This window comes from Macaca mulatta, chromosome 11, assembly GCF_049350105.2.
Source record: "Macaca mulatta isolate MMU2019108-1 chromosome 11, T2T-MMU8v2.0, whole genome shotgun sequence".
In the NCBI taxonomy this organism is placed as follows: Eukaryota; Metazoa; Chordata; class Mammalia; order Primates; family Cercopithecidae; genus Macaca; species Macaca mulatta.
In genome coordinates, this window is record NC_133416.1 from 7038129 (window position 1) to 7063060 (window position 24932).

The 24932-nt window shown below is 48.2% G+C and overlaps 1 protein-coding gene across 3 annotated transcripts in view; it reads right to left on the minus strand.

The window, feature by feature from the left end:
- Window positions 1-24932, minus strand: part of VWF (von Willebrand factor) — a 185576-nt gene that overhangs the window by 155011 nt on the left and 5633 nt on the right. For 2 of the 3 annotated variants that reach the window (NM_001243086.1, XM_077953081.1), the window contains 5 exon segments: window positions 4893-5101; window positions 5379-5481; window positions 15024-15188; window positions 16924-16978; window positions 18217-18463. In NM_001243086.1, the coding sequence (NP_001230015.1) occupies window positions 4893-5101; window positions 5379-5481; window positions 15024-15188; window positions 16924-16978 (532 nt within the window). In that variant the 5' untranslated portion in view covers window positions 18217-18463. 3 annotated transcript variants of the gene reach the window in all.

Below are 24932 nucleotides of genomic sequence, written 5' to 3' on the forward strand. Positions count from 1 at the left end.
GATGCTTCCCAAGAGCTTTTGGAGGGAGCTTTGGCCCTCCCAACACCTTGATTGCAAACTTCTGACCTCTAGCACCATGAGAGAATAAATTTCAGTTGTTTCAAGCCATCGAGTTTGTCGTAACGTGTTGGTAGCCACAGGAAACTGATATATGGGAGAAGCCAAAGGCAAGAGAACTTAAATTTGTGGCATGTTGACTGTGTGACATTGTGATAGGTACTCTCCGGGTACTCAGTCATTCCATATCACACAGGTTTTGACACTTTCTAATAAACCACATTAAGGAAGAGACATAGAGGAGGCTTCGTGTTGTTGCCTGAGCAAAGCCCTTCTATGACCCTATGTGATCTGGGCTGATCCTAATTCCTGACATGCAAATAAAGAGACTAGATGACTTCTAGGGTCGTTTTTAGCCCTGACCGTCTATGAAGTGAAATTTTATAGGCTAGATCCGAAATGAGACATAGGCTGTCCAAGAGATGGAATTACAAATATTCTTGCTTAGAGAAAACTCAGAGCTGGAGTAAAAACCAAGCTGAGCAGATTCCTAGAAGTCAAGAAGCAAAGTTAACTGTTTGGGGGCAAATATTGTTGAGTCTTTAACAACCAAAGACAACTACACCCCCAATCCTTTGAGGATGGTTTCTGAAATATCACCAGAGTCCTGAATTTTTACCAACGAACACCAACGCAGCATAGACCCCATTTTCAGTTTTTCAACTTTAAAGCCTGGGAATATGAAAGATATTCAAGGCTGAGACTTCCATTTCTAGTAATTTGACAGATTAGAACACACTGAAATACTTGCCACTACAATGGACAAATGCCCTACTGAATTCATAACTAATCTTACCAAAAAAATAAGAAATTTCAAAAGACAGGCCTGGCGCAGTGGCTCATGCTTATAATCCCAGCACTTTGGAAGGCCGAGGCAGGCAGATCAAAAGATCAGGAGATCGAGACCATCCTGGTTAACATGGTGTAACCCCGTCTCTACTAAAACTAAAAAAAAAATTAGCCAGGTGTGGTAGCGGGCACCTGTAGTCCCAGCTACTCGGGAGGCGGAGGCAGGAGAATCGCTTGAACCCAGGAGGCGGAGCTTGCAGTGAGCCGAGATCGCGCCACCGCACTCCAGCCCGGGCAATAGAGCAAGACTCCGTCTCCAAAAAATACACACGTGTGTGCGTGTATGTGTGTATATATATAAAGTGTGTGTGTATATATACACATACATATACAAAGATCAATTGGCTCTATTTCTGGGTCTCTATTCTGTTCCACTGATCTAATGTGTGTGTGTGTATATATATACACACATATATATATACATACATACATGTGTATACACACACACACGCATATATATATATATATACACACACACCCCCCACACCCCACACACAAAGATCAATGGACAAGAATATATACCAGGGAAAGGACACCCTCTTAAACAAATGGTGCTGGGAAAACTGGATTGCCATATGCAGAAGAATGAAACTGGACCCCTATCTCTCACGTATGCAAAAACCAATCAACTCAAGATGTGTTAAAGACTTAAATGTAAGGCCTGAAACTATAAAAATAGAAGGAAGAAACCTTGGGAAAACTGTAATAGACGTTGGTCTAGGCAAGGAATTTCTGACTAAGACTTCAAAAACACAGGCAACAAAAACAAATAGACAAATGAGACCTCATTAAACTAAAAATCTTCTGCACAGCAAAAGAAATCATCGACAGAGTGAAGAGAGCTTGCAGAATGGAAGAAAATATTTGCAAACTTACTCATCCAGCAAAGGACTAGTATCCAAAATACACAAGGAATTTAAACACCTCAACAATGAAAAACAACAAATAATATCAGCAAGAAGTGGGCAAAGGACATGAATAGACATTTTTCAAAGGAAGACATAGAAATATCTGACAGGAATATGAAAAAAAATGGTCAACATAACTTGTCACGAGAGAAACGCAAGTTAAAACCACAACGAGGTATCATCTTACCCTAGTCACAATGGTTGTTATTAAAAAGACAGAAAATAACAGATGTTGGCAAAGATGAGGAAAAAGGGGAACTCTTACACACTGTTGGTGGGAATGTAAATGAGTACAACCTCTATGGAAACCAGTATGGAGACTTTTCACAAAACTTTAAAAAAAAAAAAAAGGACTGCCAGGCATGGTGGCTCATGCCTGTAATCCCAGCACCTTGGGAGGCTGAGGCGGGCATATCATGAGGTCAGGAGTTTGAGACTAGCCTGGCCAACATTGTGAAACCCCATCTCTACTATAAAAAATACAAAAAAAAAAAAAAAGAGCCAGACGTGGTGGCATGCGCCTGTAGTCCCAGCTGCTCAGGAGACTGAGGCAGGAGAATTGCTTGAAGCCGGGAAATACAGGTTGCAGTGAGCTGAGATCGGGCCACTGCACTCCAGCATGGACAACAGAGCGAGACTCTGTCTCAGAGGGGAAAAAAAAAAAAAAAAAAAAGACTATCATTCAATCCAGCAATCCCACCACTGGATATCTACCCGAAGGAAAAGAAATCAATATATCAAAAATATACCTGCAATGGTAGATTTATTGTGCATTATTCACAACAGCAAAGACATGGTATCAACCTAAATGCCCATCAACAGATAATCAGATAAAGAAAATGTGGTACATATACACAGTGGAAGACTATTCGGCCATAAGAATGAAATCACATCTTTTGCAGCAACATGGGTGGGATTGCAGGTCATTATGTTAGGTGAAACAAACCACAGAAAGCCAAATATTACATGTTCTCACCGTTAAGTGGTTACTAAAAAATGTGTACACACAGAGTAGAATGGTAAGATATTGGAGACTCAAAAAGGTGAGAGTGTGAGGGCAGGTGATGAGAAATTACTTAATGGGTACAAAGTATATTGCACCCTAAAAGTCCTGACTTGACCACTACACAATCTGTGCATGCAACAAAATTGCACTTTTACCCCATAAATTTATACGATTTTTTGAGACAGTCTCATTTTGTCGCCCAGGTTAGAGTGCAGTGCGGTGATCTCGGCTCATTGCAACCTCCATCCCCTGGGTTCAAGCAATTCTCCTGTCTCAGCCTCCCTAGTAGCTAGGATTACAAGCATGCGCTACCACCCCCAGCTAATTTTTGTATTTTTAGTAGAGACAGGGTTTTGCCATGTTGGCCAGGCTGGTCTTGAACTCCTGACCTCAAGTGATCCATCCACCCCAGCTTCCTGAAGTGCCAGATTACAGGCGTGAGTCACGATGTCTGGCCTTATATAAATTTTTAAAAAGAAAAAATTTAAAAAATATTTAAGAAGAAATTACGTATCAAATGTTTCTCCTTTTAAGAAAAATAGACATTGACCGGGCGCGGTGGCTCAAGCCTGTAGTCCCAGCACTTTGGGAGGCCGAGACGGGCGGATCACGAGGTCAGGAGATCGAGACCTCCTGGCTAACACGGTGAAACCCCGTCTCTACTAAAAAATACAAAAAACTAGCCGGGCGAAGTGGCGGGCGCCTGTGGTCCCAGCTACTCGGGAGGCTGAGGCAGGAGAATGGCGTAAACCCGGGAGGCGGAGCTTGCAGTGAGCTGAGATCCGGCCACTGTACTCCAGCCTGGGCGACAGAGCCAGACTCAGTCTCAAAAAAAAAAGAAAAATAGACATTATAAAAGGCAGTATTTTAAAATTTCACATACCTGAAAAATGATGAAATATATGAAGAAAACAGAATTGCCATTAGAAATCATTCAGGAATTCTGCCTCTGGGTATATATTCGAAAGAATTGGTCCGGCCACAATGTGTGTCTGTATACACACACACACACACACACACACACATATATAATTACATATACACATATATACACACACATATATACAGTGCAGCTAAAGTGATATTTAAAGGGAAATTTATAGCCCTACATGTACATATCAGACAATAAAATCGGTGCTGGAGGAAACCAAAAAATAAACTATCATTTTTTCCAATACAGTACATTCCAGTGAAAGGAACAGTTCATTGTTCCCCTACATGTTTACTTTTTTTTTTTGAGACGGAGTCTCACTCTGTCACCCAGGCTGGAGTGCAGTGGCACGATCACCACTCACTGCAAGCTCCGCCTCCCGGGTTCACGCCATTCTCCTGCCTCAGCCTCCCGAGTAGCTGGGACTACAGGTGCCCACCACCACGCCTGGCTAATTTTTTTGTATTTTTAGTAGAGAAGGGGTTTCACCGTGTTAGCCAGGATGGTCTCGATCTCCTGACCTCATGATCTGCCCACCTCGGCCTCCCAAAGTGTTGGGATTAAAGGTGTGAGCCACCGCGCCTGGCCTGCATGTTTACCCCTCTAATCAGAAAGTGATTGGGTCATAAGAAAGATAACTTAAATATAAGTGTTTAGCTTTGGCAAGGGAACATTACTCATTGTATGTTTATGTAATTGAAATTAAAGAAGATTGAAATATTCATCTTTAGTGTTTTCACATTATCCATATTACCTTCTATTGCTCATGAATACACACATGCACACACACATGAACTGGCCTCTTTGGATCATGTGGAGGACCACTCCATAGATTTTATCCACTCCACTGTACTGGGCTGAGGAGGATCGACTCAAACCACCCAGCTTTGACCAACCATCTGCCACGTGCAAGTTGCTACAGAGAATTCAAAGTTGAACGAAGTCAGGTTTGAGGAACTCTAAGACTGATTTAACTAGAGGTCTAGGCGTTGGAATGGAACGAAGAGATAAGGTTGGCAACAGAAATTGAGGTGGTCACCGTGAGGTCTGAATGGCAGGAAAAGCATGTTAGTGAAGGTTTATGAGCAAGGAAACAAAGCATGGCCACACTTTAGGGAAATGGTATCCCAGAACATCTTACCTTCTTGGGTCATGAAGTCATCTTCAGCAAAGATGTTAAAGTTGCCACACAGCCCGCAGGTCTTGTTGAAGTATCTGTCTGACAGCAGGACTTGAAAGTTGCCGCTGCCATCAATCCTGGCCACAAAGCCATAGGCCTCACCGGACAGCTTGTAGTACCCAGCCTCAGTTTCTAGATACAGCCCTTTGGAGGCATAGGGCATGGAGACGCTGGAGGGCAAAGGCTAAGTTCAGAAGTGGGCTTCTCGTGCATTTTCTGGATTTCTCTCCCACCTTCTAACCCCAACCCCATGTTGTAGGGTTCAGACCGTGATGCAAAGTGGCTGAGGACCTAGAGCAGCAGACCTGGCTCCCACCCAACCCTGCTACTCCCCTTCCTTGGAACATTTGCTTCCATTCTCTGTGCCCCAGCTTCCTCATCTAAAAATGAGGGGTTTGTGCCAGGGGATCTCTAGGGTCCTTTCTAACTCAGACACCCTGGGCTTACCTTTTGTCCCCCTGTGTCACAGTACCATTGACAAACAAATGGATGTCAAAAAATTCCCCAAGATACACAGAGAGGCTCACTCTCTTGCCATTCTGGAAGTCCCCTGAAAGAAAAAGTGAATAGTAGTGACTATTACTCCCCTCAAAAAATACATTAAGAATCTTACCTACATAACCTTCTCTCAGCAGAAAACGCCCCAAAAAGTCTTTACAAGTGAGCAACAAAAAATCTCCCCAAAAATCTCATTTTCTCACCCATTTTTCCATTCATCTAAAAATAATTGAGTAACTTCTGGATACATAACCCTCAGGTGGGCTCTTAAAAATCACAAATGAAAAATCTAAAAGCATGATCTCTTGCTTCCGGGAGTTCACAACCTGTGCATAAACAGAAGACAAACACGTGACAATTGAGTATATTGTAAGGCAGCAAACGAAAAGGCAACACCGTGAGTTACTGGTAACAGGTGCTCTAGGAGTGTTATTCATTCATTATTGAGACAGGGTTGTGCTCTGTCGCCCAGACTGGGGTGCAGTGATGTGAACATGGCTCACTGTAGCTTCCACCTCCTGGACCCAAGCAATCCTCTCACCTCAGCCTCTGGGGTAACTGGGACCACAAGTATGTACCGCCACACCCATCTAATTTTCTTTTTGTAGAGACAAGATCTCTACCATCTGGCCTAGCAGTGCTATTTAAAATGGTATTAGCTGGGTACGGTGGCTCACGCCTGTAATCCCAGCACTTTGGGAGGCTGAGGCGGGCGGATCACAAGGTTAGGAGATCAAGACCATCCTGGCTAACAGTGAAACCCTGTCTCTACTAAAAAATAAAAATAAAAAATTAGCTGGGCATGGTGGCAGGTGCCTACAGTTCCAGCTCTTTGGGAGGCTGAGGCAGGAGAATGACGTGAACCTGGGAGGCGGAGCTTGCAGTGAGCCAAGATCACGCCACTGTACTCCAGCCTGGGCAACAGAGCAAGACTCCGTCTCAAAAATAAAAATAAAATGGTATCTTAAGACAGCCCAAATCAGAATCCCTGGGCTGTTTCAAATGGAGATTCATGAGCTCTGCCTAAATTTACTGAATTTGATTATCCAGGAGTTTACAGATTGTGTGGGTCAAATGCCTTACACAGCACATGGAAATAAGCACACACTAAATGGTTCACAACGGAAATGTCTGAAGATCCAGACACATGATAAAATACTGAGAATGGTATAGTTGTGAGGGCTGAACAGGGTGACAAGGGTGATGGTGGCCGGCATGAAAGAAGAAACACAAGCAAGAGACATTTTTCACAGCATGACCAAACCTTAGCAAGCCTCATAGTTTCTGAGAACTGCTACTTGTGCTGGGTCTTTGATATTCAAAGATAATTGGTCATAAGAATCAAAAGAACCAGAAGGGAAAATATAGAGCCTGGTCTCAAGCCTTGGACACTGAGAAATTAATGGAAATAGGGAAGATGGAGCAGCCAGAGAGACAAAGAGCCCACAGGTAGGGCACAATGCCTCGGGGTCCTGAAGGAATGGGGCATAGGACTCGGGTAAAGTTGGTCTTAAAAATCAGCAAATCTCTCTTCTCTTAGAAGGGATAGGGGAATGTGGCTTCTTATCTTAGAGGCTCCCAAAGATGCAAAATCACTTAAGCAAGGTACTCGTTCCACAGGAGGCAGAGCTGAGCAGGTGCCACAGGGGAGCCTAGAGGTCCCTATGTCGGTAACTTTGAAAAATAAGGCCTGCAAGGCTCAACAAACCAAGAATTCAGCAGAAGCAGAAAAACCAAACAGGAGAGAACCAGAAGTGTATGGGAGGGAAGGAGAGCCCCAGCCCTCCTAGAGTAAATAACAGAGGAACCTGCCCACACAGGCTGCGGAGCTCGGGGCGGCCCAGGCAGCAGACCCTGGGGTAATTTGCCCATCATCACGGAGCTAGTCAGTGATCAAGAGCTGGGACTCAAGCCCGAGTGCCATTTTAAGTAAGTGAAGGGCTTGCTCTGTGCAGCCCCAGGAGAGACCAGCATCAGGAAGTCCAAGGGGCAGCTCCAGGCAGTCAGGGGGAGGTGGGGCTGGCTGTCCCAGGAGCTTCACCTACTGCAGGAACTGGGGCTCCTGAAGGGGATGATTAGGTTCTGGTAACCAGCCCCCACCCACCCAGAGACAAACCAAAAACAGGAGTCTAGGGGCAGGGGTGGGGCTGCATTGTGCCCTTCAGTGAGGACTGAACTGCATGGCATGGAGAATTCCTGGCCCTGGATGGCTGAGGGGACTTGAAGAGCAGTCAGTCCACACCCGGAGCAGGGGAGTGGCAAGGGAATTTGGGGTGTTTTCTTTTGAGGTCTTACTCTGTCACTCAGGATGACACGTAGTGATATCACAGCTCACTTCACCCTCAAACTCCTGGGCTCAAGCAATCCTATTGCCACAACTTCCCAAATAGCTGGAACCACAGGTGTGTGCCACCATGACCAGCTAATTTTTGTACAGATGGGGGTCTCGCCACGTTGCCCAGGCTGGCCCTGAACTCCTGGGCTCAAGCAATCCTCCCACTTCAGCCTCTCAAAGCACTGGGATTACAGGCATGAGCAACTGTATCCAGTCTGGCAATGAGATTTTTCAACGTGTGACCTAGGGAAGTCTGCAATTCAGAAAAACATACTATGGCAGCAGGAAGGATCTAAGTAAGTGGCTCTTAAACTCTTTTGCTCAAAAAACATAGTAAAAACACAATTTATGACTCAAGACACACACACGTACATTTCATATCGTATTTACCCTTGCCGTGTGCCATGCACTCGATATTTTCTGATGTTTTCTATCCTAGTCTTTTTTTTTTTGAGACGGAGTCTTGCTGTCGCCCAGGCTGGAGTGCAGTGGCCGGATCTCAGCTCACTGCAAGCTCCGCCTCCCGGGTTTACACCACTCTCCTGCCTCAGCCTCCCGAGTAGCTGGGACTACAGGCACCCGCCACCTCGCCCGGCTAGTTTTTTGTATTTTTTAGTAGAGACAGGGTTTCACCACGTTAGCCAGGATGGTCTCGATCTCCTGACCTCGTGATCCGCCCGTCTCGGCCTCCCAAAGTGCTGGGATTACAGGCGTGAGCCACCGCGCCCGGCCTATTCTGTCTCTTTAAATGTTATTACAGATGGAGAAACTAAGGCCTAGGTTTACAAGAGAAAAGATTTCTCCACTGCATCACTATTGAATTCAGGGCCAGACACTTCCCTGCACATGGTGGGAGAACCAGCAGCCTCCTGGCCTCTACCCACTAGATGCCAGCAGCACCCACCCCACAGTTGTGACAACCCAAAATGTCCTCAGGGGGAAAATCACCCCAACTAAGAACCCCTGGTTTCCACTGTGGAAAGAGAACCTACACTCAGGCTTGACTGTCCAGATCCCCTTTTTGCAACACAAAGCTGCGTAACAGGGCATCAGAATGTTCTAGATTGTGCTAACCACTAACGCAGGGAGAACTCCAGATCAGTCTTGCATTTTATTTGCCTCATTCTCTCGATGCAGAACTCGGGGGATCAGATGATGTGCAGCCATTAGGAAAATGAGCCATTAGAAAAACGAGCCATTAGAAATCGCCGGTGAGCCCAGCAGAGACCCCTGTGCTCCACAGACCAAGGTTAGCACTTCCTACAACTCTCAGGAAAAGAGAGGCTGGCTGTCACCCCAAAGAGGCAAGACGAGCCAGCGAAGCTCTCCCAGAGGCTCCCACCAGGCCTGTGGAACGCAGTGATCAAGGCGCTGCGTGAGGAGTAAGCTCCTCACCCACGTGTTAGAGCAAAAGGAATCCTGGGACTTTCAGAAGCAGGCCAGGAACTGGAACCAGTCAGACCTGGGCGCTTTCTTAGGCTTTAGGGTAGAACTCACTCATCTGAATTTCCATCAAACACTCTACCTTCTACACCTGTGATTCTGGTGCAGGTGACCCTCCCTCCAGACTGAGAACAGGGGTCTGGTCTGACCACGCCACGGAAACTAAGGCTCCACAGGGGAAGTGACTCAGCAGGCTGTTGGTTGTTGATGGTTCTTTCTTGGCTGGTTTGGGAGCCAGATCCTGCAGCTGCAGCTTAGGAAGAGCAGTCCCTACAGAAAGCAGGAACCAGGACTCCCATGGTCTCCCTCTGGCCTCTGCGCTGCCTGGCAAAGAGCCGTGTCACCTTGGCCTCGAACCCTGCAGCCTGCCTCACCAGGAGACAAGATCAAGGACAGGGGCCTTGCCTTGGCACCAGGTGGCCCTTCATGTGCAGACAAACACTTTACCCAGGATATGAATAAGGTCCACAGGCACTCGGGAGGAATGTGGATGTGCGATTTACCGTCAAGGAGACAGGATGTCATTGGAGAACAATGGAACAGAAGGTGGGTATGTGCACGGAAACCGAAACTGCAGGGCCCGAGTCCTGGGCTCCCTCCCCTGACCCAGTGCCCCTGGCTGCCCTGACGCACCAGTGCCAGCCTACCCCAAATTCTTCCTCTTCTTCCACACCCCCCACACCTGTCACCACCACCAACAGGCAAAACATCCACCCATTCTCTATGACATTAGCAGCACGGTTTTGGTAAAAATAAAACCAATTTAAAGTATGTTTGATCTGTAACCTTGTTTAGGCAAACAATCTCCCAGAAAATGGACACTTCACAAGGACAAGTAGTTTATAAGAAAATGGTGACCTGGTGGGGAATCCCACCGAGGGGTTTTGAAGTAGACAGGTCTTCCATGGCCCTTCAAATTCCTCTGTGGCCACTGAAACCCGGAAAACGGTGGCCCGAGAGGCCAGACCTCTAGCGCAAACCTGTGTGGATTATGAGGGACAGACGCAACTGAAGTGACCCTGACCTCACGGAAATGCCTGGGGGCCAAGCAGCCCCCATCTCTGCATAGCAATTCCAAGTGAACACCCCATGTTAAGCTGGCTGCTTTCAGTAACTCAGCTGGGCTAAGCAGTCACATTTTCAGATAACCTGTCTCCCTTGCTCACGGTATCTCCATTTTAAAGATGAGGAACTGAGGCCAAGGTGGGTGGATCACCTGAGGTCGGGAGTTCGAGACTAGCCTGACCAACATGGGAAAAACCTCGTCTCTACTAAAAACACAAAATTAGCAGGGTGTGGTGGTGCACACCTGTAATCCCAGCTACTCGGGAGGTTGAGGCAGGAGAATCACTTGAACCCGGGAGGGTGGAGGTTGCAGTGAGCCGAGGTCACGCCATTGCACTCCAGCCTTCCAGCCTGGACAAGAGCAAGAATCCATTTCAAAAAAAAAAAAAAAAAGAATTGGAGGCTAAGAGAGCGTAACTGCCCTCAGAACACTCAGTGAAGAGTGAGAGCAGAGGAGAACAGGTTTTCCGACGCCAGCTGTGGCTCCATCTGTGCTTCCATTTCCTGCTGGGGGCAGAGCCACCCAGTTCTGTGGAAAGGAAACCGACAAGGGAGCATAAGCTGATAAGCCCGGTGCTGGATGGGTGGAATGGGCAAAAGGGCTTCCTGAAGGAGGTGACAGCCCAGAGGCACCAGCACACCCTACATGTCCCCACCAGGGACCCTGACATGGGGAGGGGTCTGGAGTTGGGCTGAAATAGGGGAAGGGAGCTGGGAGCTTTTCCAACATGCTAACTTGGCTCTCTAACCCCAAAACATGAACTCTGTGCCTGGGACTAAGGTATTAGTACGTGTTGTTTACAAGCCCGCCTCGGGGCAGGGAGTCCAGAGCAGAGCTGAACAAACAGATTGTGGAGTCCAGACAGCAATCCACCCCCCGCCCCTGCCCCAACGCCGGGCACTGCAGTGTCTCCATCAAAATCTTCCTCTGGTGTTTTTTATGAGACAGTCTCAGTCTGTGCCCAGGCTGGAGTGCAGTGGCACAATATAAGCTCACCACAATCTCCACCTTCCAGGTTCAAGTGATTCTCCTGCCTCAGCCTCCTGAGCAGCTGGGATTACAGGTGCATGTCACCACAGACTAATTTTTGTATTTTTAGTAGAGACAGGGTTTCACCATGGTGGCCAGACTGGTCTCGATCTCCCAACCTCAGGTGATCCACCTGCCTCGGCCTCCCAAAGTGCTGGGATTACAAGCGTGAGCCATTGCACCTGGCCTCCTCTGGTCGCTTCTAACCCTCCATTCCCACCGACAACCCCAGAGCCATCACAGGTAGAGGTCTGTATCAGCTCTGCTGTGATCTATAAAATGGGAAAATCTACTTTAAACAAAATCTAGGGTCACCCAAGGTAGGGAGGGCATGAGGCTGCAGCCTCTGAATCAAGTTGGGACCCCCACGTTGGTGTTGAGGATGGACTTTGATTTGTCATGCCCTGGGGCATCTCTGGCCTTTTCACTGCCTGCCTGGTTACAACGGCCAAGGCCACTCCACCTACCACCTTTCCCTTTCAGGACCATCCTGGCAAAAAACCAGTTTCCTCTGACCACTTCCCTACTGCACAAGGCCTTACACTAGTTCCTCACAGCCTGCAGAACGGACTCAAATTCCCCGTCAGCCTTCAAGACCCTCCACTGCAGCCTCACCCGATGGCCCAGCCTCTCAGCCCACTCTCCTCCAGTCCCACGCACTCAAAGTCTGGTTACCCACTCTAAGAGCAGCAGCAGCAGCTGGGAAATTGTTAAAAAATGAAATTTTCAGGACTTCTTCCGGATCTACTGAGTCAGAACTCCAGGGGCAGGGCCCAGTGATCTGTTTGTCACAGCCCTCCGGGTGGTCCTGATGCAGCCTGGAGTTTGGCAACTGCTGCTTCAGCTACACTGACCTCCCCAGGGCTCCACGTCAGAAGCACATGCCCCTTCAGCCTCCCCACTTCTCATGCTGTCCCCGTGGCAGGCAGCACCCTCCCCTGTCCTCTCTGGTCATCCAAAGCTCCTTTCCCATGGCTGCTCACACACACTCTGTAAACATCTTCAGGCCAGGCCAGGCCTGGTGGCTTATGCCTGTAATCCCAGCACTTTGGGAGGCCGAGGCGGGTGGATCACCCGAGGTCAGGAGTTTGAGACCAGCCTAGCCAATGTGGTGAAACCCCGTCTCTACTAAAAATACAAAAATTTGCCGAGCGTGGTGGCGCCTGTAATCCCAGTTACTTGGGAGGCTAAGGCAGGAGAACTGCTTGAACCCAGGAAGTGGAGGTTGCAGTGAGCCAAGATCACGCCACTGCACTCCAGCCTGGGCAACAGTACAAGACTCCGTCTCAAAAAATACATAATCTTCAGCACAACAGAGAACCCAGTGAGCTCAACACCAGGAAACAGATGAGTGAGACATGCTCCTTATCCCTGAGGAGTTCAGAGGAATGGGAAGGATGGCAGTGCCCAGATGTCACATGTGATGGGTTTCCCAGCAGTCAGGGCAGCTGGCAAAGATGGCCTCAAGGAGAGACCAGGAATTGGGGGAGCTCATAGCTACAGCCAGGTGCCAGAGCCTAGCCCAGTGCTGGGCACACGGAGGACCCTGCAGCAGTCCCCACTGACTGACGGGGCAATGATCCCAGGAGCCCTACAGCCCAGATCTCAGGTAAGTGTCTGGGTGTTGCCAAAGACCCCCACCTTGACCAAACTTGAGTGGGTGCTTCTGAGCCCTCTTTTAAATTAAGCCTTGGCCTTGGGCTCTGTCCTTGGCCTGCTCAGTCCAGTTTTTTGTGGTTTTTTTTTTTTTTGAGATGGAGTCTCGCCCTGTTGCCCAAGCTGGAGTGCAAAGGCACGATCTCACTCACTGCAACCTCTGCCTCAACCTCCCGAGTGGCTGGGATTACAGGCATGCACCACCATGCCCAATTTTTTGTATCTTTAGCAGAGACCGGGTTTAACTCAAACTTCTGACCTCGTGATCCACCCACCTCAGCCTTCCAAAGTGCTGGGATTACAGGTGCTCAGCCACCGCGCCTGGCCTCAGTCCAGTTTTAATGAGAATCCTGCTGAGTCGATTTAGAAAAGATGCCGCCACCCTCAATATGTGATCAGCAAGACTGCCTGACTTCAGCAAGACTCCTGTCAAGCTGGGTTAACCAGAATATCCCCTCTTCTGAGGTTTCCTCTTTGTAATTTTCTACCACTGACCCCTACACCCCCCCTCTTTGGCCCTAAATCTTCACTTTTCCTTGTTGTATTCAAAGTCGAGCCCTCTTGTCCGGGCGCGGTGGCTCATGCCTGTAATCCCAGCACTTTGGGAGGCCAAGGTGGGCGGATCACGAGGTCAGGAGATCGAGACCATCCTGGCTAACACGGTGAAAACCCAGTCTACTAAAAAATATAAAACATTAGCCAGGCGTGGTGGGTGCCTGTAGTTCCAGCTACTCGGGAGGCTGAGGCAAGAAAATGGCATGAACCCAGGAGGTGGAGCTTGCAGTGAGCCGAGATCGTGCCACTGCACTCCAGCCTGGACAGCAGAGCAAGACTCTGTCTCAAAAAAAAAAAACTTGAGCCCTCTCTCCCCCCACACTCTGCAAAAACCCACATGGCAGCAGTCCCTCTTGAAAGTCTTCCTTAGTTGCTTTAACAAGTGTCATGAGTATCTTTTAACAGCATGAGCCTGTCTTTTGCCATCTCCGTTCCAAGGCTGGGGCCCCCACGTTTGCTAGGTTTTTTGGCATCCCTCCCTCACACACTGCACACATTGGTTAGTTTTTAGTATGTGGAGGTCAAACCATAATCGTCCATCACTGCCCCTCCTCGCAGGTCAAACCATAATCGTCCATCACTGCCCCTCCCCACCTTGGCGAGGGTCCTCTCAGTCCAGAGGAACGTTCTGTCAGCCTGAAAGGCCTGGGATCAAAATTCCAGCTCTATTTTTTTTTCCCCCAAGACCGAATCTCACTATGTCGCCCAGGCTAAAGTGTATCTTGGCTCACTGCAACCAGGTTCAAGCGATTCTCCTGCCTCAGCCTCCCAAGTAGCTGGAATTACAGGCACACACCACCACACCTGGCTAATTTTTGTATTTTTAGTAGAGATGGGGTTTCACCATGTTGGTCAGGCTGGTCTCAAACTCTTGACCTCAGGTGATCCACCCTCCTTGGCCTCCTGAAGTGCTGGGGTTACAGGCGTGCGCCACTGCGCCGGCCTCAGCTCCACCTTTTATTGTCTGTCAGGCCTTGGAAGGAAGATGCAACCTCCATGGGCCTTGGTTCTCCATTGGTAAAACCGGGGTGACTACAGCTACATCCCAGGCCTGTTGTGGGGATACAGGGACATGGGAGGGACAGGACCAGCCCTTCTCCAGGAATACAGGAAGTCCTCAGCATAAGCTGAGGTTCTGATCCACAGGCCACCAAGAAAACGAGTTTTCCCTTTGGCAAGGAGTTTTACATGTTCCAAAGCACCTTCCTCCAATTCACCATCCGCCTTGATGCTGTGGCGTTCCCAGGGCATCGCCTGGACCCAGAGCAATGGACACAGTGAACTACCAGAGAGGATGAACAATCTCTTCATTCATCCCACGCGGCTCCCGTGGTAAGAGACCCGGGGAAAGCCAAGAGGGGTTACATGTCACAGAAAGGCTGTTCCTCTCCTTGTTCTCAGCAGTGACCTTTTAGCTCAGACACTATTCCGAGAGCAGGAATCCCTCCCCACACCAGGGCTGAGCTCGGCCAGCACTCTGGATTCCTCCCCTGCAGTGCCCAGAACTCACCAATAATCGAAAAGGAGCGTTTCTGGCAGTCCCCTGCCAGGAGATAACTGCAGTATCCCGCAAAGCTGTACATGCTCCCATCAAAGGTGTTGATGAAGTCACTTCCGAAGAGGCTGCATCGGGCCATGGATGACCTGCTGCGAGTCCCTTCTGCACAAAGGGTCCCTGGAGGGGGAGAGGCCACAGGTTGGGCTGGTGATCCCAGGCCACAACTGGGACCATCAGCTCAAACCTCTCTGGCCTCACAGAAATTAGACTGCCTCTGATAGAAATTGGGCTATGCGGAGGTATTTTCCATCCTAAATGGGACTAAAGCTGTTGCTTTCAGCTCCCATATACGACCCCAGACTCACAGCAATAACTAAGGAACAGTTTTTCAGGAAATCTATTAGTTTTAATGACATTTACTTACTGATTTAAAATGTCATGTTCATTATTAGAAATTTGGAGCATACAGAAGAAAAAAAGCTGGCCGGGCACAGTGGCTTATGCCTATAATCCCAGCACTTTGGGAGGCCGAGGCGGGCGGATCACCTGAGGTCAGGAGTTCAAGACCAGCCTGCCCAACATAGTGAAACCCTGTCTCTACTAAAAATACAAAAACTAGCCGGGTGCGGTGGTGGGCACCTGTAATCCCAGCTACTCGTGAGGCCGAGGCAGGAAAATTACTTGAGCCCGGGAGGCAGAGGTTGCACTGAGCCAAGATCGCACCACTGCACTCCAACCTGGGCGAGAGTGAGACTCTCTCAAAAACGAGGAAAGAAAACACAAAGAAGTTAAAACCATCTGTAACCCAATATTTAGCGATTAGAATTATTTCAATGTTCATCTTTCCATTTTATAGCATACATACAGCTGTGGGTTTTTCATAAATTGGTGACCACCTTGTGCAAACTACCTATAACCTGTTTATTTCTCAATAGATTGTAAATCATTCATCGCGCTATTGTATGTACTTCCAATACGCGGTTTTTAGTGGCTGCATCATATTTTGCATCTCAATGTCTATAGCATAGCCCTCTATTGTTAGGTTTCTAGCATGTTTCCATATGTTATAGATTGCAATGAGCATCTTTGTACGTAAGTCTAGTATATCTTGAGCAGGTTAAATTTTAAACAGATCAGACAGTGTGCCTGACACACACTCTGAAGTGTCAGTTCCTCCAGCGTCACATGCTAACTCCTTCACTGACCATGGTTGTGTGTGTGCACCTGTGTCGGCAGGTGGGGAAATACAGCAGTAAATCTCTAAGCGTTCTAGGTTCCTGGCAAAAGACCCACCTGAAGATGCAGAGTGTGACAAATGTATATTTTTTTCCCCCAGACTCACCCGCAGGCAGCAACTGGATGCTGCTGACCGGAGAGACCTAAGTGGTAAGTACCCAAGGTCAAAAGTCCCCTCCCACCATTTACAGGCTCAGAATCTTAGCAAGGGAAGGCAGCAGTATGATGCAGTACAGTGGAAAGGGTGTTGGCCTGGGACCCACAAAGACTGACCTCTGATTTTGGCTCGACTTTGGGGCAGTCATTTTTCCTCTCTGACCCTCAGTCTCTTCATCTGTACCATGGGAGGTTCAACTAGGTGACCTCCACAATCTCATCTAAAACTAATAATCCATCCAAGTCTTGGATTTCTTCTTCCTCATGCTGTGGCCTCATAAGGCAGTTCTGTGCCACCTTTACGCATCTTAATAGGAGATGGCATTTGCAGGTACCTGGTCTCTGCAATACAAGTCAAGGGTAGGAACTCTGCGGAACCTTCACAGGAAGCAACCAGCGGGAGCCTAAGTTGGGGCTAGGCACACAGGGGAGCTCCAGACACACCTGCTGACTCCCAGAAAGGGGTCACTCCAGATGGCCCTGGGGCAGGAATGAGAAATGGAGGCCCTTTGGTACCTACCTGGCAAGACGAGGGCCAGAGCAAGCAGCACCCCGGCCAATCTGGCAGGAATCATCTGCAGAGAAGGAAGAGATGTGAGCTGGTCATTGCTGCCCAGGTAGGTGGCTGCTGGTGTGGTGACTGTCAGGGCATGCAGTAGCAAAAACGTTTCTTTGAAGCAGGAGAGAAGCTGGATCCTCATGACCCCCTTTTTCCCCTTTGAACATGGCCTTCTGGCCCACCCACCCCCAGAAACCCCTGGCCAGTGCCAGGCCCAAGGGTGACAATCGCTGTGAGCTGGGACTTGTGGGCACCTTTCCACAGACAGCAGTCCCAGGCCCAAGACAGGAGGCAAACCCTGCCTTCCCTCCAGGCCAGCCGGGCCTCTCTCATGTCCCTGCCTCCTGAAGCAGCTGGGAGCTGACACACACCTCATTCCTTCCTGCCTCTGCATCCAAACTGGCGAGTAGGAACCATCCTACACTTCTGTGCCCACCACAGCAGCCCAGACACAGAATGCTCAGGAACTGCTAACTTGATGGTTTGCTTGTTAGCCCCCGAGTCTGTACCACGAGGGCCTTCACAAGAGCAAGGGCTGTCTCCCTTGTCTCCAACCCCAGCACCTGGCAAGATGCTTAGCACCCAGGAGACGCCCAGCAAATGTTTGCTGAGGTCGTCTGAAAAAATGGACAGGAGTCCAGCAGCCCTGGATGCAGGTAGACTTCCCTACTGTGTGACCCCCAAGAGAGGGACAAGTAACCCTGGCTGGCACAGCATACCCCAAGTCCCTTAGAGCCCCTGCTGTAGCCCTCTCCTCTGGGAAAGGTGGTTAAATGAAATGCAGAATCTGTCGCCTGAGATTCACCGGGGGGCGACTCCTTTCCTACCTAAGATCCCATCCAACCAAAGGTGAAATAAAGCCAATATGTGATATATCTGTGGAAGGAACACTGAGATGTCAGTTACGGCCAGGTCTTGGTCTCCAAGCAAGTGTCCCCTCCCAGTCCTAACACTCAGGTACATTCAGCTGCTCCCAGAAAGTTATCACAGGTGAGGACAAAGCTCATTCCAACTCACTTGAGTGAAGTACTATGAAACAGTAAAACCCACTGCATGAAGAAATAGCAGGCCTAGGACCCTCAGAGGCAAGTGGAGGAGGGAGTATTAGGATCAGCCCTGGCTGAACTGAATTGCCCCTCCAAACAAAGCCCTTCCAGTCCAGGGACAGAGAACCCCAGCTCCCCAGGAGCAGGGATCAGTCAGTCCTGCATCTTCCTCCCACAACTGAGCCAGCTCTCCTTCCAAAGGCCATACCTTCCCCTGCAATGAGGGCTGCGGTATCTCCAAGGTCCCTGGGAAACTCAGCCGCTGGACAATGGTGCCTCCCACCCTAGGCCATGCTCCTAGCTGCTGCAAAGGCTCAATCAGGTCTGCTACAGCTCCGGACTGTCTTGCTGTTAAGTAGCCCGGGGGCTGTGGAGTTCCCACTGCTGGGGTAGATAAAGCCCAAGCTGTGACATCCACCAACCACCCTCCTTTCCCACCACAATAGCTGTGAGCTGCCACAACTGGGGACTGGCCTCCTTTTAATTACCAAAAGGGAACAATGAAAGGAAATGGTATTAGAAGTACCTCCAAGCTGATAAAGCTTTGTAGAGTTTGGAAGGAGACCTCCTGGCAGCTGCCTTAATGAACTGCCTTGCCCTCCCCAAACACCCCCCCACCCCTACACCCCCACACTTGATCCCTGGTCTTCCTAGAGTGCCCCACCTGGGCGGGATTAACCAGGAATGCTGGTTGCCTCAGGGCAGGCTGATACAGGCTGGGGGGAGTCACACTAGAACAACACAGCTTCCTGATCCAGCTTCCAGGGCTGGGCTCCAGGGAAGTTGGGAAAAACACCTCAACCTGAGCCAACTTTGCTGCTGTGTTTGGAGGAAGGGGAGCACTAACACTTCCTATGCACCCCAGGTATGAAGGATCCGGTCCTGGCCCTGACAAAAACAGTCCACTTGGGTCCTGGCCAGGGTTGAATGGACCGGTTAAAGATGAAGGTCTTAGGCCACAAGCCTAGGCCTTTGTAAAATGAAGGTGGGGAGCGATGGTTTGAGTCTAACACTTTTACTGTTTCTACTTTCTAATTCTAATTCTCAAGGACGCTTCCAGCCACTTCTGGTACCCTGCCCTTATATACACACATACACACACATACACACACATTCTTCCCAGCCTCCCATTCCCAAAAGCCTAATTCTCAACATCTGCTAAAGTAATTCCTACTAAAATAAGTAACTGATGAAATGGGCAGGGGTGGGGGGAAGGTGACTCTCATGCTGGGATTCCAGGCACTGAGACGAGCACCCTGAGGCATGTCTGGGTATGGAAGACCTCCTCACTGCTTCTCCATGATACCCCCTGCCCTAAGACTGAGAAACCACTAGGTTCCAACCTCCTCCCTTCCCACATACCTCGCACTCCACCACTCCCTTTACCGCCCCAGAAGAGAAAGATGCACACTCCCAAGGAAGAAAAATGGCACAAGAGGCAGAATCAGCATGAGACAGTAGAAAAGGCCATTGGGGGGGGCAGGCATGGTGGCTCACACCTATAATCCCAGCACTTTGGGAGGCCAAGGCAGGCGATCACGAGGTCAGGAGATCAAGACCATCCTGGCTAACACGGTGAAACCCGGTCTCTACTAAAAATACAAAAAATTAGCCGGGCGTAGTCGTGGGCACCTGTAGTCCCAGCTACTCGGGAGGCTGAGGCAGGAGAATGGTGTGAACCCGGAAGGCAGAGCTTGCAGTCAGCTGAGATCTCACCACTGCACTCCAGCCTGGGTGACAGAGTGAGACTCCGTCTCACGGAGGAAAAAAAGGCCATCGGGATTTCCACTTCTAGCTTTTTAAAAAAAACTAAATCTGAAAACCCTCTCATTACAACATACCTTTACACTGCTGTGCTAAATACAACATATTTTTTAAATGCACAGTTGATCTGGGAGGAAAGTAAGGAATATCTTCAAGGGTCAATGAGGAAGAGGAGCCTAAATAAGCATGAGGCAAGGTAGGCCCAAGGGTGGCCTAGCGTAGGCCAGTGTGGGAACCCTCCAGACTGGAGGCTGCACATTGCAAGAATGGGCAGTTCAGCTCCGGGCCTGACCCAGAGGGAGAGCTAGAACAGAGATCCCTGCATAAAGCTGAAACTTGGAAGGGAAACATCTTCCAAACGGTGGACCAGGAAAAAAATCCATTCCCCAACATAGCAGATAAGGAAGTTTGCCTGTCTCCACCTGTTTCAGTTGGGGAGGGGAAATTAAGTCTTTAGAATTTTTTTTTTTTTTTTTTTTTTTTTTGAGATGGAGTCTTGCACTGTCCACCAGGCTGGAGTGCAGTGGCGCAATCATGGCTCACTGCAACCTCCACCTCCCAGCTTCAAGCTATTCTCCTGCCTCAGCCTCCCAAGTAGCTAGGATTACAGGCACCCACCACCACACCCAGCTAATTTTTTGTATTTTTAGTAGAGAAAGGGTTCCACTATGTTGGTCAGGCTGGTCTCAAACTCCTGATCTCATCATCCGCCTGCCTCAGCCTCCCAAAGTGCTGCGATTACAGGCATGAGCCACCGCGCCCGGCCTAGAATTTTCATCCTTTACACTCATGCAAATAAAGCTCTCTTCAGGATGAATTCAAAATCACAAATTTTTCAACACTTGAGAAAACAATCTACCATGAGCAAGAATTAGATCCCTAAGAATTTCAGATAATAAAATCAGAGAAAGATAAAAAGAAAAACCTAAGTGTTTAAAATTATAATAGAGGCTAGGCATGGTGGTTCATGTCTGTAATTCCGGCACTTTGGGAGGCTGAGATGGGATAATCGCTTGAGACCAGGAGTTCAAGACCAGCCTGGGCAACACAGGAAGACCCCGTCTTTACAAAGAATAAATTTTTTTGTTTTTGTTTTTGTTTTTGAGACGGAGTCTTGCTCTGTAGCCCGGGCTGGAGTACAGTGGCCGGATCTCAGCTCACTGCAAGCTCCGCCTCCCGGGTTTATGCCATTCTCCTGCCTCAGCCTCCGGAGTAGCTGGGACTACAGGCGCCCGCCACCTCACCCGGCTAGTTTTTTGTATTTTTAGTAGAGACGGGGTTTCACGGTGTTAGCCAGGATGGTCTCGATCTCCTGACCTCGTGATCCACCCGTCTCGGCCTCCCAAAGTGCTGGGATTACAGGCTTGAGCCACCGCGCCCAGCAGAATAAACTTTTTTAAGGCAGGGTACAGTGGCTCACAGCAGGCGGATCATGAGGTCAATAGATCAAGACCATCCTGGCCAACATGGTGAAACCCCATCTCTACTAAAAACACAAAAATTAGCTGGGCATGGTGGCGGGCACCTGTAGTCCCAGCTACTCCGGAGGCTAAGGCAGGAGAATCTCTTGAACTCGGGAGACAGAGGTTGCAGTGAGCCAAGATCGCACCACTGCACTCCAGCCTGGTGACCAAGCCACTCTGTCAAAAAAAGAAAAAAAAAAAAACAGAAGGAAAACTTGAAAAAGAACTTTAAGCCCAGATGTGGAGGCTCACACCTATAATCCCAACACTTTGGGAGGCGGAGGCAAGAGGATTGTCTGTGCTCAGGAATTTGACACTAGCCTACGCAACACAGCGAGACCCCCCCATCTCTACAAAAAATTAAAAAAAATTAGCTGGGCCTGGTGGTGCATGCCTGGGGTCCCAGCTACTCAGGAGGCTGAGGTAGGAGGGAGGACCCCTTGAGCCCAGGAGATCGAGGCTGCAGTGAGCCATAATCACGCACTCCAGCCTAGCCAATAGAGTGAGATCCTGTCCCAAAAAAGAAAAAAAAAACTTTATATAGTAAGTTAACTGAAAACTCAAATACACCGGATATTTTTGGAGGAAAAAAAAAAAAAAGCTGGGAAGTAGTTCTAAAGGAATTATTGAAATATGGAAACAAAAAAATGGAGGAGCAGCCAGGCACAGTGGCTCATGCCTGTAATCCCAGCACTTTGGGAAGCTGAGGCCAGCAGATTACTTGAGGTCAGGAGTTCGAGACCAGCCTGGCCAACATGTAGAAATCCCATCTCTACTAAAAATACAACTATTAGCCTGGTGTGGTAGTACATGCCTGTAATTCCAGCTATTCAAGAGGCTGAGGCAGGAGAATTGCCTGAACCCAGGAGGCAGAGGTTGCAGTGAGCCAAGATCACACCACTGCGCTCCAGCCTGGGTGACAGAGTGAGACTCCATCTCCAGAAAAAAAAAAAAAAAAAAAAAAAAAAAGAGGAGGAGGAATTAAGAAACATGACAGAATTGGAAAATAAAAAGTGCTGAGAGAAAAAGTGCCTTCGTGGATAATTCTATATGCAGTGTCTTAGTTTGAAGTCCCAGAAGCAGACCCTGAGTATTTTAGTGTAGATAATTGAATTGGGAGGGCAGGAAGCATCAGCAGGGAAGTGGGAATGTGACATGGGGCAGGAAAAGCAGCCAATAAAAGATGTTTATTACGCCAGTCACCAAGTGGACAAGGAAGCTTCCTTGTGGAGGAAAGTCTGGGAAAATGTAAGGTCCACGCCTCCGAATCTTCTCAGTCTTGGGTCAGGGAACGGGAGTTTCTACACTTATTCCTTCCTGTCAAGTTATTGCCAGGGCTGCTTCAGGAGGCATTCAGCCCTCAACACTTCTGGCCCTCAGGCGCAAAGGGGTAGACACTGGTAGTCTAGAAGAAACTGGAAGAGTTGGGGTCAGAGGGCTGTGGGAGGGGGACTGTAACATCTGGTCTACCTATGAATTATTCAGAGTTGAGGAACAGACTTTTTTTTCCAGAAAAAGAGTGGGTTTAACATTAACAGTCCTTTCTGAAAAAACTACTAAAGAAAGTACTTCAGGGAGAAACATTTTTTGTTGTTTTTGAGACAGGGTCTCTGTCACCTAGGGTAGAGTGCAGTGACAGTCACATCTCACTGCAGCCTCAACCTGGGCTCAAGCGATCCTCCCACCTCAGCCTCCCTAGTAGCTGGGACTATGGGCATGCACCACCATACCTGGCTAATTTTTGTATTTTTTGGTAGAGACAGGGTTCTGCCATGTTACCAAGGCTGGTCTCGAACTCCTAGAGCTCCTGGGCTCAAACAATCTTTCTGCATCGGCCTCTCAGGATTACAGGTGTGAGGCACCTCACTCTGCCAGGAAGAAAATTCAGCCTAGAAACAAGATGCCAAAAGAAAAGGTAAATAAAATAGTAAATATGGGGGTAAATATGAGCAGGCAGTGATTATATAAAACAATAACGGTAATAAGTTGAAGAGTTTTTAAAAATTAGATACAACCAAAATACCAGATAGCAACAACATGTAAGACAGGAGTAAAAGCGTATTAAGGTCCTTGTATTGCTCAGAAGGAAGAAAGAGGTCGTGATCACTTTAGACTTTGTAAAGTCTACACTGCATAGTAAAATTTTACAGGAAGCTACTAAAAAATAGAATTGAATATGTCTTCCAAACCTATCAGAAAAAAACCAACAAATTTTTAAAAACTAGATTGATCTAGGAGAAAAATGGAGAAAGCAAGACAAATGGTATAAAATACAACAGCACAAAAAATTCAAACAGCTCAATAATAAAAAGAGACATTATCAAATTGGATTTGTTAAAAAGGCACGCAATCCAGCAATGTTCAAGAGACAGACCTAAAATATAAAGACACAAAAGACCATAAGGTAAGGAAACGTAAGTGATGACCAAGGAAGAGCGTTTTATAGCACTATCACACACAATGGACCTTAAGATCAAAGTCATCATTAGCACCAAATAGAAAAAGGTGATATAAAGACCAATGCACCAGGAAAACAATGTATAGATTTTTGTATACTTAATGATATAAGCTTAAAATTTACTTTTGAAAAATTATAAAGCAGGAAAGCTTTCAGTTTTGTAAAAGTCAACACCACCCATTTATGGAAAACAAGTAAACAAAACACTTAAGTAACCTATAAAAGGGAAGGTCCTTGGCCTGAGACACAGAGCATATTTCATCCTTAAGGTAAAACGGAAGCCACTTTCCCTTCAAAACCCAGACAGAACAAGGCTAGGCATGGTGGCTCACGCCTATAATCCCAGAACTCTGGGAGGCTGAGGCCTGTGGATCATGAGGTCAAGAGATTTAGACCATCCTGGCCAACATGGCGAAACCCCATCTCTATTAAAAGTACAAAAATTAGCTGGGCATGGCGGCGCACGCCTGTAGTCCCAGCTTCCAGGGAGGCTGACGAAGAAAAGTTACTTGAACATGCAAGCATTTTTTTTTTTTGAGACAGTCTCGCTGTGTCACCAGGCTGGAGTACAATGGTGTTAGCCAGAACGGTGTCTTTTCATTGGGTTTTCTTTTATGTCTTGTGACAAGATTTGATTTTCACCACGGTTTCACCGTGTTAGCCAGGATGGTCTCCATCTCCTGACCTCGTGACCTGCCCGCCTCAGCCTCCCAGTGTTGAGATTACAGGCGTGAGCCACCACGCCCGACCGACAAGCATGTTCAATGTCATCACTGCCAGTCAATATTGGATCAGATGCCCCGGCCAGCACAGTAAGAGAAGAGGTGGAAATATGAGGCATGTAGCTTAGGAAAAAGCAAAATAATTATTTGAAGATATGAATGTCTACACAGAAAAATTAGAAAAATCAGAGTTCAGAAGTTTGCTACAAGATTCTTTAAAATTTATTATGTTCCTGGCCGGATGTGGTGGCTCACGCCTGTAATCCCAACACTTTGGGAGGCCGAGGCAGGCAGATCACCCGAGGTCAGGAGTTTGAGATCAACCTGGCCAACATGGCGAAACCCCGTCTCTACTAAAAATACAAAAATCAGCCAGGCATGGCGGCAAGCACCTATAATCCCAGCTACTTGGGAGGCTGAGGTGATAGAATCGCTTGAACCTGGAAGGTGGTGGTTACAGTGAGCCGAGATCGTGCCACTGCACTCCAGCCTGGGTGACAGAGCAAGACTCCGTCCC